The sequence below is a fragment of the Cajanus cajan genome, chromosome 3 (genome assembly GCF_000230855.2).
Source record: "Cajanus cajan strain Asha chromosome 3, NIPB_CcT2T_4, whole genome shotgun sequence".
Taxonomy (NCBI): Eukaryota; Viridiplantae; Streptophyta; class Magnoliopsida; order Fabales; family Fabaceae; genus Cajanus; species Cajanus cajan.
Genome location: NC_138519.1, coordinates 704778 through 722533, shown reverse-complemented (window position 1 = coordinate 722533; position 17756 = coordinate 704778). Strand labels below are relative to the sequence as shown.

Here is a 17756-nt window from a genome sequence, read left to right as displayed (position 1 = left end):
GGCTGAAAATCATATTAATCATGTCAGAGTTCCATTGACAGTTATTCCAATCAATGAGATCCATCATATCAAACTTTCTCTCTGTAGTTTCTCCTCCAAGCATATATATTATCACTTCTGTATACCATACTCATTGATTTAAATATAAAAAATTATTAAAATAAATATTTAATTAAAATTTAAGATTTAATTTGTACGTGATCAAAATATGCACGCTTGACCAAAAAAAAAATGCTAAATATTCCATGATTTGGCATATAGGAAGGGGGGGGGGGGGGAATAGAATTGAAGATCTACATCATAATGTATACTATAAAAAGACAATAGGTTAGATCAAATTTATAGAGCAATGCCAATTTAGAGCAATGCAAAAGCTTAATAGTACAGGAGAGATATCATAGGTCGTTTTTGGACACACCTTGTGTTCCAAATTGAGATCAATCCTTATTAATAATTATATTTCATATATATTATAAAAAATAAACAGTACAAACGAGAGAAAATACATAAATGTTGTATTTTGTAATGCTAAAAAAGCATTACAACACTATTTTGGGAGATATAATGATATTTTTTTTTTTGGTATATATATATTTATATCTTGATAAATATGATAACCTCATCTGGAAACAGTAGGTATCATATAAATGGTATTTTTAAGTTTAATCTTCTTGTCGGCATCTAAAAATCCTGAGGCAACCACGAGTATAAGGGTTGGCTCGAATATGTTGACCGAAAAGTTTACGGCCGGTTATCCCGCTCATTTCATCGGATGCTCTTACATCGTCCTCCGTCACGGCATGGACATGGTTGAATGCAACCATGCTAAGAAGAAGAAAGCAACAGAACCAAACCTTCATGCTGGAATTTGGTTGAGCCATAAAACTTCGGACGTTATTAATTGGTTCTTTAAGATAACTTTAGAGTAGGTTTCTTTTGTTTTCTGCAATTGTAATCACTACATTGTATATATTTATACTTAACAGTTTGATGGCCATCGTTGCAAACAACTACAAAATTAGGTTTAAATTAGTGACAGAAAATGGGTTTAGTTTTAGCCGGTTACTTTTAGAAAAAAACAAAACAAAATTGTGGTTTATTTGTTCCAATGGTTATTTACAATTAGAAGTTGAGTCTATTCATCTAAATTTATCCCTATTATATTCTAAAATTAAATCGGAATTGGTTATTATAGTTTAACTTGCATGACATTATGTTGGTTATATTTCATAAATCAATCTTGTGACGAATTTAATGTTCGTTAAGCATAGAGGTCAACAAAATCAATTTATTATTTCCTAATTAACTCAATCCTAAAAGTAGTTTAGATTTGAAAATTATTGTATAATGTTTATTTAGAATAAAAAATTATGGCGTCCTTATATTAATATCTTAATATGTCCATTTCTTACATGAAATTCTTTTTATATTATTAACATTTTTAAGAAGGAAAAACTCACATGCCCACACATCAACCCACACACCCACAAACAATAAAATGTTCGTGCAGAAACATATAAATAATAAAAATAAAATGCTTATTAAGAAGCAAAAAAAAAAAAAATACTAATATGGAAGAAAACTAGACAACAAAAATGACTTAAATGTACTCGGTCTTCAAGTTTTGAAGACTTACAACTTTTGTTCTCCATGTTTGATTTAAGCAAAATTAGATTATTCAAGTATTACAATTGTACAATTTTAGTCACTTTATTAATCTTGTGTTAAAATTATGACAATTTTTTGAACATGATGATGAAATCATCCCTCCCTAAAGAATCCATCACAAGGGACATATTAAAATATGGTAGTGTGTTCTTTTATTCATTATTAAAGTATCCTATAGTACATTTATTTATATAAGTTATAACTATCTAAGGTAACAAACTTATCTAATCATATCTAAAAATAAGAAAATCATAACTATCTAAGTTTACAAACTTATTTAAAGTTATCATGCAGTATGTTGCAATTGCTTTAAATAATTTTCTTTTTATCTCCAATAGGACATTTCTAAAAAGGATCCAAAAGGAGTGAGCAAGAAGTGAAGATAGAAGGTCTAAGCTCATGTTGAACTTTAGGATCATTAATATTTAGTCCACTTATTTCTTGTAAGTATGTTTCTTTTCTTGACCTTGTATTTTGGATCAATTAGATTAGGGTATTTTTTGTACTTTTTCCTTTGTGATTTGTTTGGTAATTAGTGGTGTATTCTATAAATGGGAAATGTAACAAGTGGGTTTGTTTGAAGCCTAAGAGCATCTACAATGGGAGTTGCTTATAAGCAACTCCCAACCACTTTAAATGGGTCCCACTGTGCCACGTCACTCATAAACAACTCATACTATATTTTTACAATTTTTGTTCCAATGAAAATTGCTTATAAGCACCCCTACTTTTTTACAACTCATATTACACTTTTTGACAACTCACACTACACTTTATGATAATTTTTAAAAAAAATTAATTATTATGAATAATATATAAATATGAATAAAAAAATTACATAATAAAAAATTACAATAATAAAAAGAAATTAAATAATAAAATTACAACAATGGAAATTATTCCTTTTTTTTTTTTTCCCGGGATGTTTCATTTGTTCATTCTCTCAGGACTCTCACTTTCTCAACATCTCTCACTTTCCCTTCTCTCTCTCGTTCCACAACTTCCTCCATCTTCTCCTTCACACCCACTCTCACTCCCACTCGAATCCCACCCTCTCGGAGCAGGCGGCGGTTGTTGCTGGCTAGGACGGGGCTGAAGGGCGCGAGCCTGGGCACGTCCGGATCCGGAGACAGTGGACAACATGGCGGGGGTGGTTTCTTTTGTTTTTGGTATTGCTGGTGTTGGTGCGCGTTGGGGCTGAACTCGATCGCGCGGTGCGCAGTGCAGTGCGGGCGGCGGTTCGGCCAGGAGACGGCGTAGCAGGCGGCGGTTGTTTTTGGCAGGGACGGGGCGGAAGCGGCGCGAGCCTGGGCGCGTCCGGATTCAGAGACAGTGAAGAAGGTGGCGGTGTTGGTTTCTTTTGTTTGCAAAACCATTGTGCACTTTCCAGCAAATATCCGCACGAACCAATGAAAGCTCTCCATTTCAAATTTCATAGTGCTAAGCATCGTTGCTTGCTGAAGCTCCGGTTCTAAAAAAATTAAAACTTCTCTTGCCACGTAGGATCACTCAAATGGCAAATGCTTCTAAGCTCCGTTGCTTATTTTTAAGATACAGTACAAGCACCCCCTGCTGGAGGTGCTCTAAGGAGGAGGCCCCACTTTGGTGTTTTATACACCTCCCTATGTGCTTTACTCACTCTTCCTAGTCACACTTGCATGCCTAGTCACACCTTCCATGTAGCTTTTAGTTCACCTATTTTTTCCACTTCACACCCCTAGTTAGTCACACCTCCATGACTAGCTACGTACACCTCTCATGTCTAATGTATATAGACTTATTGAGGGAATGTGGGACTAATAGTTGGACATCAAAAATCCATGCCTAACTAGAGTTAAGTTAGCTTGTCTCACAAGCTAACCTAACCATGGTCTACTAAACCATGGGTTGGTTTAGTTTGTACCACTAGCTAACTAACTCCATATAATACTTTCTCCCACACATTGTAATCACTTTTGGTGATTAATACATTGAGAATTTTTTAGATTTATCTCTCCCTTTCAAAGGTCTTGAGTCCTTTAATTTATTTAGAGTGTGACTCCATTAGAATTCTCATAATTTATCTTCTCCTTGTGATAAGCAATACATTAGGTTTATTTTCTTCATCGAATGTTTATTAAGCTAAGTTCGAGCTTAAATTCTTTAAAGATTGAGTTTGAGCCTATACATTTATTAATTGTTGAGTTTGAGCTTAAGTTCTTTAAAAGTCTAATCCAAACCTACATATTTATTAAGCTGAGTCAGAGCCAACATATTTATTAAGTCAAGTTTAACTTAAGTTCTTTAAAGGTCAAATTCAAACATACATGTTTATTAAGCCAAGTCTGAACATAAATTCTTTTAAGGCTAAGTCTTAGCCTACACATTTATTAAGTCAAGTTCGAGCTCAAGTTCTTTAAAGGTTGAATCTAAACCTACTTATTAAGTTGAGTATGAGCTTAAATTTTTTAAAGGCTAAGTCTGAACCTACTCATTTATTAAGCCTAGATTAAGCTTAAATTATTTAAAGGATGAGTCCAAGCCTAACTACTTTATAATTGTGAAGTCTCTGAGCCTATTTCTAAAAGTTTAATATAAGTTTATCATCTAAAAGAAGAATTCAAACTCATTTTAATAACATGAGTCCAAGCTTATAACTAAAGGTTGTGTGTAAGCCTAAATCTAAACTTGAGTTGTTAAAGTTAATATATTAGACTTAACATAAGAAATGTCAAGATCAAATTTAAATCTCAAAATAAATCATAACCAAATTAATTAAGCTCAGTTTATAATATTTTAAGTTCCTTTTCCTTTTCAAAACTTAGAGCTTGGAGACTTCTGTATTGTATAGGAAAAGGGAAAACTATATAGTATTATTTTAACGTGATACTTTTCTATTCATGCTGTGGGCTTTTATATACATTTGTATCAACGATACATTTGAATTGATAATAACTGAAGCCTAAATAAAAGGAAGAGATAACAACAGATATGATAACAACTTCAACAAGGATAACAACACATGGATAGGAATGCTGAACGGCAATTGACTTGGTCTTCAAGAGGGTTAACACGTGAGTACTCCTACATATTGTCTAGAAAATAAAGTTGACACAACCAAACTTAATTGATATATAATATCTCAAAAACTCTAATATTATTGATAATTATGATTATCAATATATTTGATAGTTGATAAATAACCATATAACCCCTAAAATCAAGGGATTATGCTAGAAATATGCTTCAATATTCATAAACAGAATAACTACTATTCTAATTAATTATCTACTAATTAACAACATATATGTTTAGTAAATTTATAATATTAAATTTGTTCTATATTTAAAGATTTTTAAATTATTATTATTATTATTATTACCATTATTATTATTATTATTATTATTATTATTATTATTATTATTATTATCATTATTATATCATCATTATTATTATATCATCATCGTTAACATACACATCTTAATAATATAAAAAACACATGTAGTTAATTTTTTTTAAAATAATTATATCTAATAAATTTTAAAATATTAATATATAATACATATGTAAGTACTAATAAAGAAAATTTCTGCACATAAAAGAAAATATATAAGACAAATAATTGAATTACATGTATAAGAAAAATTAAAAGTTTATTGAATTATCTCTACAAGGTTGCAAACTTGGTAGTTTGTAAATTTTTTTTTTAATAATTATTATCAAATGTCATCGTATTTTCAAAAGTGTAGAGAATAGTGAAAATAACATTTTTTTTTAATTTTTAATTTTTTGGGCTTCTTTTGAAAATATTTAAAATAAAATATTTTTTTAAATTAAAAATAAACATATTTTCATAGTTATTTAAAAAAAAAAAGAAAAAAAAAAGGGTAGAACTAAAGATGGGAGATTCACATAATCACGTGGTAGTACTAGTACCGCGAGTAATAATTTCTTTAGGAATGGTTCATAGGATACACTGAGACACTGGTTTTGCTGTACTGAAGTAAAACAAAGTAGCATGCAGGAAGTGATAGATCGACGTACGTTATTAAGATAACAGAACAAAAATTTAAGTAGAAACAAAATAAGAAGACAAAACAAGAAGACTACAGGTGCAACAATAACGAAAGAAAGAATACAAATGTGCCAACGTGGCAAGAAGAAAAAAATGCTGCTACTTTTCATTCAAAGGGGATTTAGAAATTTTTTTAGGAGTCCAGTATTGAGTACGAAAAGAAATTTAATGTTATACCTATGCCATCAGACTTTAACACTTAATTGATTAGTCTTCAGAATTAGTTTCTCCTCATGTACTTAAATCATAACAAATTTAACATAGTATATAGTATTTTAACAACTACACTATATATATATATAATTATAATTTAAAAATTAATTATTTTAAATAGTTAAATTGGTTTAAATATGTTTTTTTTATTTTTTTGTTAAATGAATATACATATTTAGGATTTAGGATTTAAATTTTATTTAATTTTCATTCCTTAAAATTTAAAGTTATTATTTTTATATATCACCTATGATCATTTTAAAGTAGACAAATAATATTTCTTTTTAAAGATCTATAAAAATTTAAGAAGTGACCCATACATACATGATATCACATACATTTATGAGTACAAATTGCTATATGGTCACTTTATCTTTAGATAAATATACAAAGTAGTTAAAAAATATCATATAATAGTAGGAACTAAAATCAATAGTGTCAAATTTAGAAGGATAAAAATAAATAATTTATTTATGGGAATTAAAATCAAAACATGTTTATTTTAATTTTTAGATAAAATATATTTAAGAATTTATAAAATATATTATAATTATATTATATTATATTTATTTTCTTTATTATATATATTAGTAGAAAATAAGGATGTTTTCATAAAATTATTAAAGGATGTTTTAATTAATAAAATTGGTTTAATAAAATAATATTTTCAATAAATATTGGTGCTCTTGAAATATTAAGTGTGGTAGTTAAGAGAGGCTTTGGAAAATATAATAAGTGTTATTTGAGGGATGAATTTTATTTATAAATGTCAAAGTGTTTGGATATAAGTTAGAGATGTTTTTTAGAGCTTCTTTACTAAAAATAAAGAGTATTTTTAATAGAAAAAGTCTTCAAAACACTTCTAAGCTTAAGCTTGTATTCAAATAGACTCATAATATAATTGTATCTTTTACTTAAATATGGGGAATTGGGTTTTGAAAGGATTTTTAAGAAGTTGATTGGTTTTTACACTCTTTTCATCTTGTGCTTCCTTTTCTCTAAATCAAGAACCGCTCAAAGAGAACGTAGAGGCAATAGGAGATCACTCAAAAAACTCATTTCCTTTGTCTAGCATTTATATATCGAGGTAAAGAAGGAGTGAATAATCTCGTTCTAGAGTGTGTGGTATTTGTTAGGTAATAGGATTGACTTCCAATTTTATTATTTGTATTATGTGCTTTGTGTGGGAACCTTGGGAACCCCAGAATTTCACTTATACCTTGAGTGATTGTGTGTTTACTTGATTCTTTTATGCTCTATGATTAATAATTGTCTTATGATTGTTGTGAATTGTGGTAAATTGGTGTAAATTGTGAATTTATGAGAAACCTTTAGTGCATGTAAAAAACCCAACACGTAGAGCAATGTGGAAGATTGAGTGATTAATGGTATGATAGAGTAGTTATAGACCTCAATGATTCTACCATTTGAATGTGAAATTTGGAGTTTTGGAGCTTGCCTCGTGTGATTTTACATATTTTTACAAATGTCTTAAACTTAATACAACATCGAGTGCTAGTATCTATGTGAACTTTCAAGCAATGTTAATATGTTTTTATTGGTGTCACATGTATATAGATTAGTGAAATTCATGTCTATTATATTTGTGTGAATTGTGAATGTTGTATCATGCTGATAATTGTTGATGGGCTTATTTTAAGAAGCCAAGATGTTTCACAGTATGGAGGTGAGTGGCAGTGAATGAGAGATTATTAGGTAATCTTGAATATAATCTCTAATGAATCTCTAGGTAATCAAGTGTCATTAACTTTTTCTCTCAACTGAAAAATTTAAATATATGTTATATAGCGATTGATTAGGATTATGAACACTTCAAAATCATGAATTATCTAATAGTTTTTCATAACAAAAGGTGAATGACAATAATAGGAACTTGAGATTAATCTAAAGGTCATTATTAACTATAGTACATGTTGCACTGCACCACCAATATTAGTAGTCCACCTAAGAATCCATCAGATTTAAATGTATAAAGACAAATATCTTTCATTATAAATATTTAATATCATTTATACCTTCAAAACTATAAAACATAGACACGAAAAGAGGAAAATATTTATTCATAATTACCGGAAGAACTTGTCTGTTTGTCATTTTCTTTATTTTTGTTTGTAGTGTGAGACCGTCAGCAGTTGACACTTAGTTGGAACAGAACAAGATTGGATTGGACCGTTTTATTTTGAGACAGTAAAAGTTCGTGGCTTTCAGTGAATCTTGGCCATAGATTTCAAATTTAATGGTCAACATTCTACCATGTGATGAAATGTTGAGTATTGAATTGAATTTGAAATGAAATGTGAGTTTTCCCACCACAACGAAATCTCACACCTACACTGCATGCCATTCATTACCTGCATTTCTATTTTTCAAATGTGACCTATACATACACTATTAGTCAACTGTGTCTGTGCATACCCCATTATAAATTATGTTCTTGCTTTTCATTTCATTGAGTTAGCAGTGAATTGAATCAAGGGTACAAATAAGAGTGCCATAGGAAAATGGAAGTTACATTAACTCCATCAAATGAAGCAGAGAATGAGGTTGAAGAAGTGGGCTTGCAAAGAAGGAGGCATCTCCAGCTCAGTAGCACTAACGCCAGTGCTAGCAATTCAAATGAGGACATTCAAGTTAAAGGTAAACATACTATAGCTAACTAAATATTTAGGGCATTTTTTTTCATATACACGCTATAAATGCTTTTTTAAGCTCCACTATAATTTTTTATTTTATTTTTATCAATGTTTAATAATATGTTTTCCCACGACCTTAATTGCATTTCGAAAACAAAAGGCAGGTATTAAAAGTAGAAATTAAATACACATATCAGTATTATATTATCTATCTTAACGGAAAAATTAATAGAAGATGTGGGTTCATTTTGTTTTATTTTTTTGTTTTACAAGACGTGGACTCATAATGATATGATTGTTATTATTTTCTATGAAAAGTTCTCAGCTACATTTGAAGAGAAAAGCTTATCCACACTTTACAAGTATATAGCTTCCATGGTGGTTCCTTGCCTCTTCAGCATTTGTTACTCTGCCTAAACCAAACCATACACATTTCTATCTTTGTTGCTTGTGTCCTTGCTGCCAAAATCCTCCTTATTATAATTACTATTCTTGTTATTGCGGTCACCGTCAACACTTGTATCCATTTTTATCTTTGTTTTATTACTGTCCATATTATTAACACGGTAGTTGTTACTATCAGTATTTTGTTACAACTGTTGTTATTATTGTTATCATTATCAATAATAATAAATGTAAAAATAATAATAATAATAATGATAATAATAATAATAATAATAATAATAGTAATAATATAAATAATAATAATAATAATTGTTGTGGTTATAATTTTATTGAGTCTTTTTATCTCAAACATTTATTTCAACTTAATGGTTGAGATTAGGGGTGTTCATAGTACAATTTGATTCAATTTTTGTCTTAACAATCACTCAAATCAAACAAGAAAATTAAGTACGGTTCGATTTGGTTCAATTTGAATGCATTAGTAGTTTGATTTGAATTGATTCGATTTTTGCAAGTTTTAATTTTTTATTTTAAAATCAACTAAAAATATATAATATTATGTTAGTTGTTTAAGACTGTTCGTCAAAAATAAAACTAAAAGTATACAAATACTAAAATATTTTGATTACTTTATATATTTGACAATAAATCTTATCTTATTATTTTAGTAAAAATATTTCTTTAATACAATTTTAATTATCATATTAAATATTTTTCTCACATATATAGTTTGTCTCTTAAAAAATATTATTTTTAAATTTATAAACAATTCATACCTTTTCTTTCTAAAATTCTTATAGTAGCTAATTCCTTTTAAATATTATTTTGTATATTTGGAGAGAAATACCTTTTAGTGGCTTAAAATTTTATAGACTAACTTTTATGTTGTGTCAATTCTGTATAGATGTAATATGCATTCAATTTTTTTTTTTTTTTTTACAAATAAGTATGGTTTGGTTTAAAGTAGTTTCACATTCTAAATCGAAAACTAAACCAAATCACATGATTTTGAAAATTTAAAGATTGAACCAAACCGCTAATATACAATTTTTCATTGATTTTCAGTTTTTTAGATTGGTTTATGATTTTTCGTTTTAGTTGATTCAGTTTTAAACACTCCTAATTAAGACCGACTATTAAAATTTGATGATTGTTAGAATGTTTAATGTCATTCACCTAAGAAAAATAAAAAATTTATCCACAATTCCTTCATTATAAATTTATAATACTAATTGTTTAATGTTACATTTCTCGGAGCCAAGGATAAAATGCCTTAATAAATGGAACAAGAAAATGATTCATAACTAATAATACATTAATCACTTCATGTTATGTTGGTGTACAAGTGCGAATAAGACTCTCACATTAAATAAAGTTGATTGTGTTAAAATTCATAAGTGAGAATGATTCATAAATTTGATATCTTAAGATTTTAAATTATGATATATTATTAAATTTACTTGTGTGATTTGTTCTTAGTTTATTATAAACTTTTTTAGGTGTTTAACCCTTATTGTGTTCTAACACTTTATTTAATATTTTTATTATTATTTCTGTCGAACCTAGCTGAAATTCAGAACTATGAAATTAATTCTTTGTATAATAGTGATAAATATCAAATAGTGGAATTTGTCTACTTTAGTGTGGAAATAAATGTAAAACCAAAAGTGAGCTACTTGATTTAAAGTAGGTTAAATTTATGAGACACTTAAATTAAATGTTTTGCGAATTGGTGAGTTCTGTTATTGACTATGTCAACGGATTTTCTGGACTGAAAGGTGGAGGTATAGAGTTCGATGAATCCGAGACCAAAGAGAAATTTGACATTATCAGAACAGAGGTGTATACTGAAACGATCCTAAAACATGAGGAAACAGAGAATATCACAATTTTACCAGCTTCTGATGATCTTCCTCTTCCTCAGTATTCTACTTCGAAAAATGTGACGTCTGAAATTGTAACAGTTGGCACAATGAAAGAAAATAAGGAAAGGCAAGAATTATATTTGGAAAGGGTATTTGAGATACCTCCAACACATGGATTCTACTGTCCCAATTGCAAATCTTGTATCCAAAAGGTCTACATTCAAAAGGGTGAATGGGAACAAATTAATGCTCCAATTCAACCCCTGCAACCAATTGAGCAAATAAGATGCTCATCTTGCTTCACTTTCCTCATTCCAATAGGTACTTTTACTACTTTATTTTAGTCCTTTATTTGTTCATCTATGATATTACAAATCACCTGAACTCTGAATTCTTCTTTGGTTTGAACAGGTAGCTGGTTTTTCTCAGGGTTGGCATCTGATGAAAGTGACGCATCTAAAGATCAAGGTAATTATTGAGTCTATTTGATTAGGGACAAAACTTAAATCAAGTTTTTTTTTTTTTTTTTAATGATTTATGGTAAACATAGTAGTTCAAAATTTATCTATATTTTCAGGACAGTTTCCACTAACCAACTTAGATCAAGTTTTGTTGCATTCTTGTCATGCTTTCAAATGAAATAATGACACATGGATTTCTTTTTCTAAATGGAAGCACCCACGATTTCACATGTATGCCATGGTTTTATTTGAAAATTAATCAATCTGTTGCCATAGGTACCTCAAAATCAGCCATTAAAATTGCAGATGACAAAGGGAAACAAAGTCTTCAGGCCACTGAAAAAGAGGCCCTACCAGGCCTAGAACCACAAAATGTAGCCACCGAAGTGGAAGATAAAACTGACTCTTCAGAAAAGAGTGATTGGAGAGTTATCACTATACCCAAGCAACCTGATATTCAAATTCTTGATGAGAAACAAGATGAGCATGTTGAGGTTAAAATCGATGAAGTTGACACAGGCAAGTACCACATATTATAGTCATGTACTGAAAATATGATCGCTATAAACTGAATTCAACTTATGGGTCGATAAAAAGAAGGATAAATGATTTTAGATTCATCATCATTTTGATGAAAACTAATTTTAGTGCCTTTATTTTAACACGATGTTTCTAATATTTTTTTTTTTCCTAAAATAAGATAGATAGGTTTATTCTCAAAGTTAAATTAAAATAAGATTAGAGTTATATTTTATATGGTTTATTGGTTACTTATTATTGATGTCAAAATTTTTACTCTATCAACTAATAAAAGTCATTATTCCTATAATTTTTAAAATAATTATCGTAAAAATCAACAAACTCATCATATACAATAATTTTTATTAAATAATAATATAAAATTATTTTATATTCTATACATAATTTTTTTTACTATTTTAAAAATATGAATTTCGAAATTCCTAGGTTTAGAATTTAGAGACTAAATGATTTTTGATTAAATATTTTCCTAAAGCATATTTTATCCTAAAAAAATTAAATTAATCTAGTTTAGTCTTTATCCTCACGATAGTTAATTGTGCTTGATTTCAGAGATGAATCATAGGAGAATATGGCACAAAAACATCCAATATATTCTGGCAGAGCTATGAACGTAAATCATGTAATCTGTTGAAATGAATGATGTGGTACATTTGTTGGGCAGGAGCAGGAGCAGGAGCAGCAGCAGAAGTTGTTACTACTGAAAGCACAGCACTTATTACGACAACTGTAACAGCAAGTAGTAAGACATTGGAGATTCTTAAAAGCATTGTGTACGGTGGTTTGCTTGAATCGTTGGCAAGTCTTAGTGTTGTGACATCTGCAGCGAGTGCTGACGCTACCACATGTATGTTGCACAATTTACTTTCATTCCATTCTTCTTTTTCTCTTTTATATAATACTTGAAAATCAGTTAGTTTTTTTTTTTAATATTGAATTATATTATTTTGGTCACAAGAGGATTAAGGGTTTTAAATGTAGATTTCAATCTATTTTAATTTTACAAAACTGACTAATAAAATGAAATTTATTTTTCACTTAAATATTTTTTTTAATTGTTTTATCTTTAATTAATATAAGACTTAAATTTTTATTAATATACTCCCTCACATATAACATTATTGAGTATGGTAGATAAATCAATGGTGGGTGTAGTAATGGAACCTTCAATGAAGAATGACAAACAAATCTTATATTGTAACTCCTTGAATCCACTTGATCCTTCCTTTATGAACTCGAAAGACTTTAATTAAATAGAATTGATGGAAGAAGGTGTGAATTGGCGCGTCAAGTCTCTTAAAGAAGGAGAAGCAAACAAATGCAAGTGCTTAAGAAGAATGATTTTTCAATGAGACTCTTGAAAGAGAAAAGAGAGAATTCTGAAAAATAGAATGTTCATAAACTCAAAAAGTGGTTGAACTACACAAACTAAGTACCTTAAATAGATCTAGATAACTTCTAGGAGAAGTTAGGCTAACCAAAGGTCAAGAATGAACCATGACCTCCTAACTAGCATGGTTTAGCATGCCAATTTGAATTCAAAAATTCAAATTTGGTGTGTGAACCAATGCACCCATGTGCAACTAGATTTAAGGAGTTTGAATTGTTCATTTGCATGCCATGTGAGACACATTTGGATTTGAATTTGGTAGTCCATGTGTGCTTAGCCACTTGATCGGCCAAATGGCCTCAATTCAAATTCAAATGTGTATCCATCGCCCAAATAAAAAATTTAACTCCTAAAGTCTATTAAAAACAAAAAAAAAAAATCTATTCTACTTGACCCAAAAAATACAAGACTCAAAAATCAATACCTTATAAGGCCCAAAAATACAAGTCCAATCAAGGCCCAAAGTCCAATATTATAAGGCCTATAATATAAAGTCCAAAATAAAGAAAAGTATTGGATTTTAAGTAATAACCCAACTCAAAAAGAGCTTATATGCATTAACCTCAACACAAGTTCAATTCTCTTGAATCTTCCTAGTTACGACCCTAACTAGTAGTGGGTCCCTTAGTTATACCTCTACCATCATGTAAGGATGTCAATACGGTGGGACAAGACGCGTACAAGTAGTAGCCCCACTATCTACTTGGTGGGATAAATATTTATTTCATACTTGTCTCCATATTCGTGCGAGTATTTATTAAGTGAATATTTGCATATATTTTTCAATATCCATGCATATATGTGGATATTTATTTTTTAAAAAAATATTTTAATAATAATTTTTATCTATTCTAACATTTTCTTTAAAACATTTTAATAAAGCCTAAAATATTTTAATAATAATTCTATTCATTCTAATGATTTCTTTAAAAATAACATTCTAAAATTTAAAATTTAAAATATTCAAATATTGTAGATAATTTTATTAATCAAGATTCTTCAATTTAAAAACTAAGTTTAATTTTTAAATTACTTCATTCTTATAAATTTAAACAAATTTAATAAAATAAAATAATTCAATTCCACAAGTCCAACATAAGAGATAAAAAATTATAATATTTTAATTTCACAAGTTTAAATAAAATAAATTTAAGTAATATCATATTTTTACTTCGCACATGATATAATTTTAACAAAGAAATTTAAGTAATATCATATTTTTACTTAGTACATGATACATATTTTAACAAAGAAATTTAAATAATTTTATTATTATAAGTATTTAGTGAGTATCCGCGTAGCCAGAGCAAGTACCTTGATATTCATTGTGTTTTCATTTATTAACGGATATATATCTATTTAAGTTGTCAACATGTATCCATTTAAGTATTCATTTATTATCTGTTGTGGATTTTATCCATAAATATTTGTTGGCACAAATTTTTTTATCATTCCTAGGTATATGACCTTTTAAGAGTGGATCTAGATAATTATGATATTATATTAAAAAATAAATTTGGACCTAACTCAAATATACAATACTAACTTATTAGATAAAAATTATTCTCTACTTATATACATTATTACGATTTTATCTCTAGTTGACATGTGATATCCAATAAAAGTCATACAAGCAAATGAGATTTAACTCAAAGTTTTACAAAACTATATAACGTAAAAAAAATAGAGTATAATCATAAATTAATATCCTGTACACTACAACACAAATGGTATTTAGCAACATTTGAAAAATGTTACTTAATTATGTATAAATGTTGCTAATTTGTTTTAGCAACATATTATCAAATGTTGTATATAGTGCATGTTGCTAAAGACTTTTAATAACATTTTTGCATAATTAGGTAACATTTTTTAAATGTTACCAAAGTAGTATTTTTGTAACATTTTAATAATTTTTTGTAACATTTTAATGATGGTACCAATATTTTGTTAATCTTATAAAATAAAAATTAATTTTAATTTAAATATTACTATCAATTATTATATTTTTATATTTCCTAAACTTCTAAGAGTTCCTTAAGTTTTTAGGGAAATACACTTTTAGTTAGTCACCACTAATTATATATAGAATATCAAATTTTATTTATCTTAAATATAACTATATGAGTATATATACTCTTTATAAGTCATTAATCTATTCGATGTGAGACTTTAATTATGAGTTATAATTAGATATAAGAGAAATATACTTTTTTTTACTCGATGTGGAACTTTGATTTTAGAAGCAATTATAGTAACATTTTTCAAAAAAAATGTTGCAAAATAACTTATGTAAAAAAATTTTACTCGATATGAGACTTTGATTTTGAAAACAATTAGAAAGAATAATATTGAAATAAAAAATGTTACTCTACCTATAATGACATTTTTCAAAAAAGTGTTACAAAATAATATTTATTTAATATATAGTAACATTTTAACAAATGTAAACAAGAAAATGTTGCTAAAAGATTAAAATCTAGTAGTGTGTATTCTTAATTTTTTATAAAGTGGATGAAGACTTTAAGAAGAGAATATAGAGACACATAATTTTCATTAATTTTCACACTGAAAGATATGTATACAAAAAAGTTTATCGTTATGTATCACGCAATTAACATCATTATTAAGGTGGCCGGAGGGAAAAGAATAGATGCATAAGTTTTCGGAATTAACCTTGGAATTTTAGTGACAGTTTCGTTATTTTACAGTGAACATTGTGGCACTGGCTATTGCAAACCTGATTGGTGGACTTTTCGTACTTGCTCATAATGTGAGTTATGTCTTCAAATTATTTAATTCCATGCTAAATGATTTCACATGCCCAATTTCCCATAGAATAATATATTATTTAACATTATTAGTAATTTCTGGCACTTGAAGCTAATACATGCATACATTTCAGCTTAATGAAATGATATCTGAAGAACCTAAAAGAGCTGAGAATGACACAGATGCAGCAGTGGATCAATACAATGAGTTACTGGGCCCGAGGAAGAATTTCACCCTTCATGCATTTATTGCAATATTTTCATTCATTATTTTTGGATTAGTGGCTCCAGTGGTATATGGATTTTCGTTTGATGAGAGAGATGAGAACTGAGAAGGATTTGAGGCTAGCTGCTGCTGCTGGAGCTTCTCTGATTTGCATAACTTTGCTTTCCATTGCCAAAGCATATATTAAGAGACCAAAAACCTATCTCACATACTTCAAAACAGTACTTTATTATGTCAGCACTGCTGCTGTGGCCTCAGTGCTTGCTTACATAGTTGGTGACCTTGTCAAGAAACTCATACAAAAGTTTGGATGGTTTGAATCAACGTCAAATTTTGCCATGCAGACGTCCAAGTTTAATGTGCAACAACCTGGATGGGAATCATACTAACAAGTTTAATGGAAACTGTTGTGTGTGACAAATATATCGCTTGCCACAGTAGGAAAGTTTATGCATATGGTATGTCTATGTCTAATATTTTAACAGTCAGAAACACATTTTTTATTACACTTTTTTGAACACATTCTTTTTTATTAGATGAAATTTATTGAATGACCCACTATCTTAATTTTATACTTTTCAATAAATTATGACTAATATAAATGAATATGTTAAGAAAAGTGTGTTATAGAGTATGTTGCTTAATATTTGAATTAGTTAGTATTTCTTTGATTCAGTTAGTTTTGCAACTTAGGAGAATCTTCTGTCATTTAAATTTAGCCAAAATCTAGGTGATTAGTTTCTTATTTTCAACATTGTAATTCGTCTATAAACCAGAAACTCTTTATTGTATTTCTTAGTTCAATTTTAAATAAATTTACAGATTGTGTTCTGGGAATATGTGACCCATTTTTTCAACACCCGTATATTTGTTTTATGGTTATCAGAGCTTGGACTTTGATTCAGGCATTTATCTTTTTCATCATGAAGGCAAATTTAAGCAGTTATCATGGAATCACATTTGCGAGGAAATAAATCAAACATGCACTTTGTTATTGACAAACTGTCGGAACATAATGCAAATTTAGGAATATTTTAGAAAATGTTAGAATAAATATTGTCATGAGTAATTTAGAAAAAAGAAAAGGCTAGAATAGTCAATTGTATAAAAGAATTAAATGCCAACTAGAGATTTTCAAATAAAAATTTTCAATCCTCCTCATTGGTAAAAGGCTGTGTAGGGAGCATATAAATAGGTCATTATGTATCAAATTGTGGATTAAGATCCTCGGTAGCTTAAAATTGAACTGCATGAATCTTAACCATTGATTTATATTTTTATTTAAATACATTATTAATGAAAAAATAAAATATAAAAATAATTCACGGTGGAAGATTGAACTGCACACGGTTTTTTTTAAACCGCAGAGGATCTGTATCCATTAAATTGCCATATCACTACAACGGATCAATAAAATCAGCTTCCTCCTAAAAGCAAGTAGCATTTACCTCCTTTAATTTTAAAATCAATTCCTACAACTAAACTTCTACTGCTACCAATTAAATGATT

General features: G+C 28.5%; 1 protein-coding gene across 1 annotated transcript; it reads left to right on the top strand.

Moving 5' to 3' along the window:
- Positions 1–7255: 7255 nt before the first annotated feature.
- LOC109806237 (uncharacterized) lies at positions 7256–16789 on the top strand. The gene is made up of 7 exons (XM_020368610.3): positions 7256–8593; positions 10773–11180; positions 11271–11327; positions 11597–11839; positions 12525–12707; positions 15962–16023; positions 16156–16789. The coding sequence occupies exons 1-7, from the start codon at positions 8458–8460 to the stop codon at positions 16351–16353; spliced, it is 1287 nt and encodes a 428-aa protein (XP_020224199.1). The 5' UTR covers positions 7256–8457; the 3' UTR covers positions 16354–16789.
- The last annotated feature ends 967 nt before the right edge of the window (positions 16790–17756 follow it).

Excerpts from the sequence above, each read along its gene's own strand:
- LOC109806237 (XM_020368610.3), top strand. The coding sequence starts at position 8,458 with ATGGAAGTTACATTAACTCCATCAAATGAAGCAGAGAATGAGGTTGAA. Across the intron at positions 12,708-15,961 it reads GAGTGCTGACGCTACCACAT|TGAACATTGTGGCACTGGCT; the intron begins GTATGTTGCACA and ends GTTATTTTACAG. Across the intron at positions 16,024-16,155 it reads TTTTCGTACTTGCTCATAAT|CTTAATGAAATGATATCTGA; the intron begins GTGAGTTATGTC and ends CATACATTTCAG.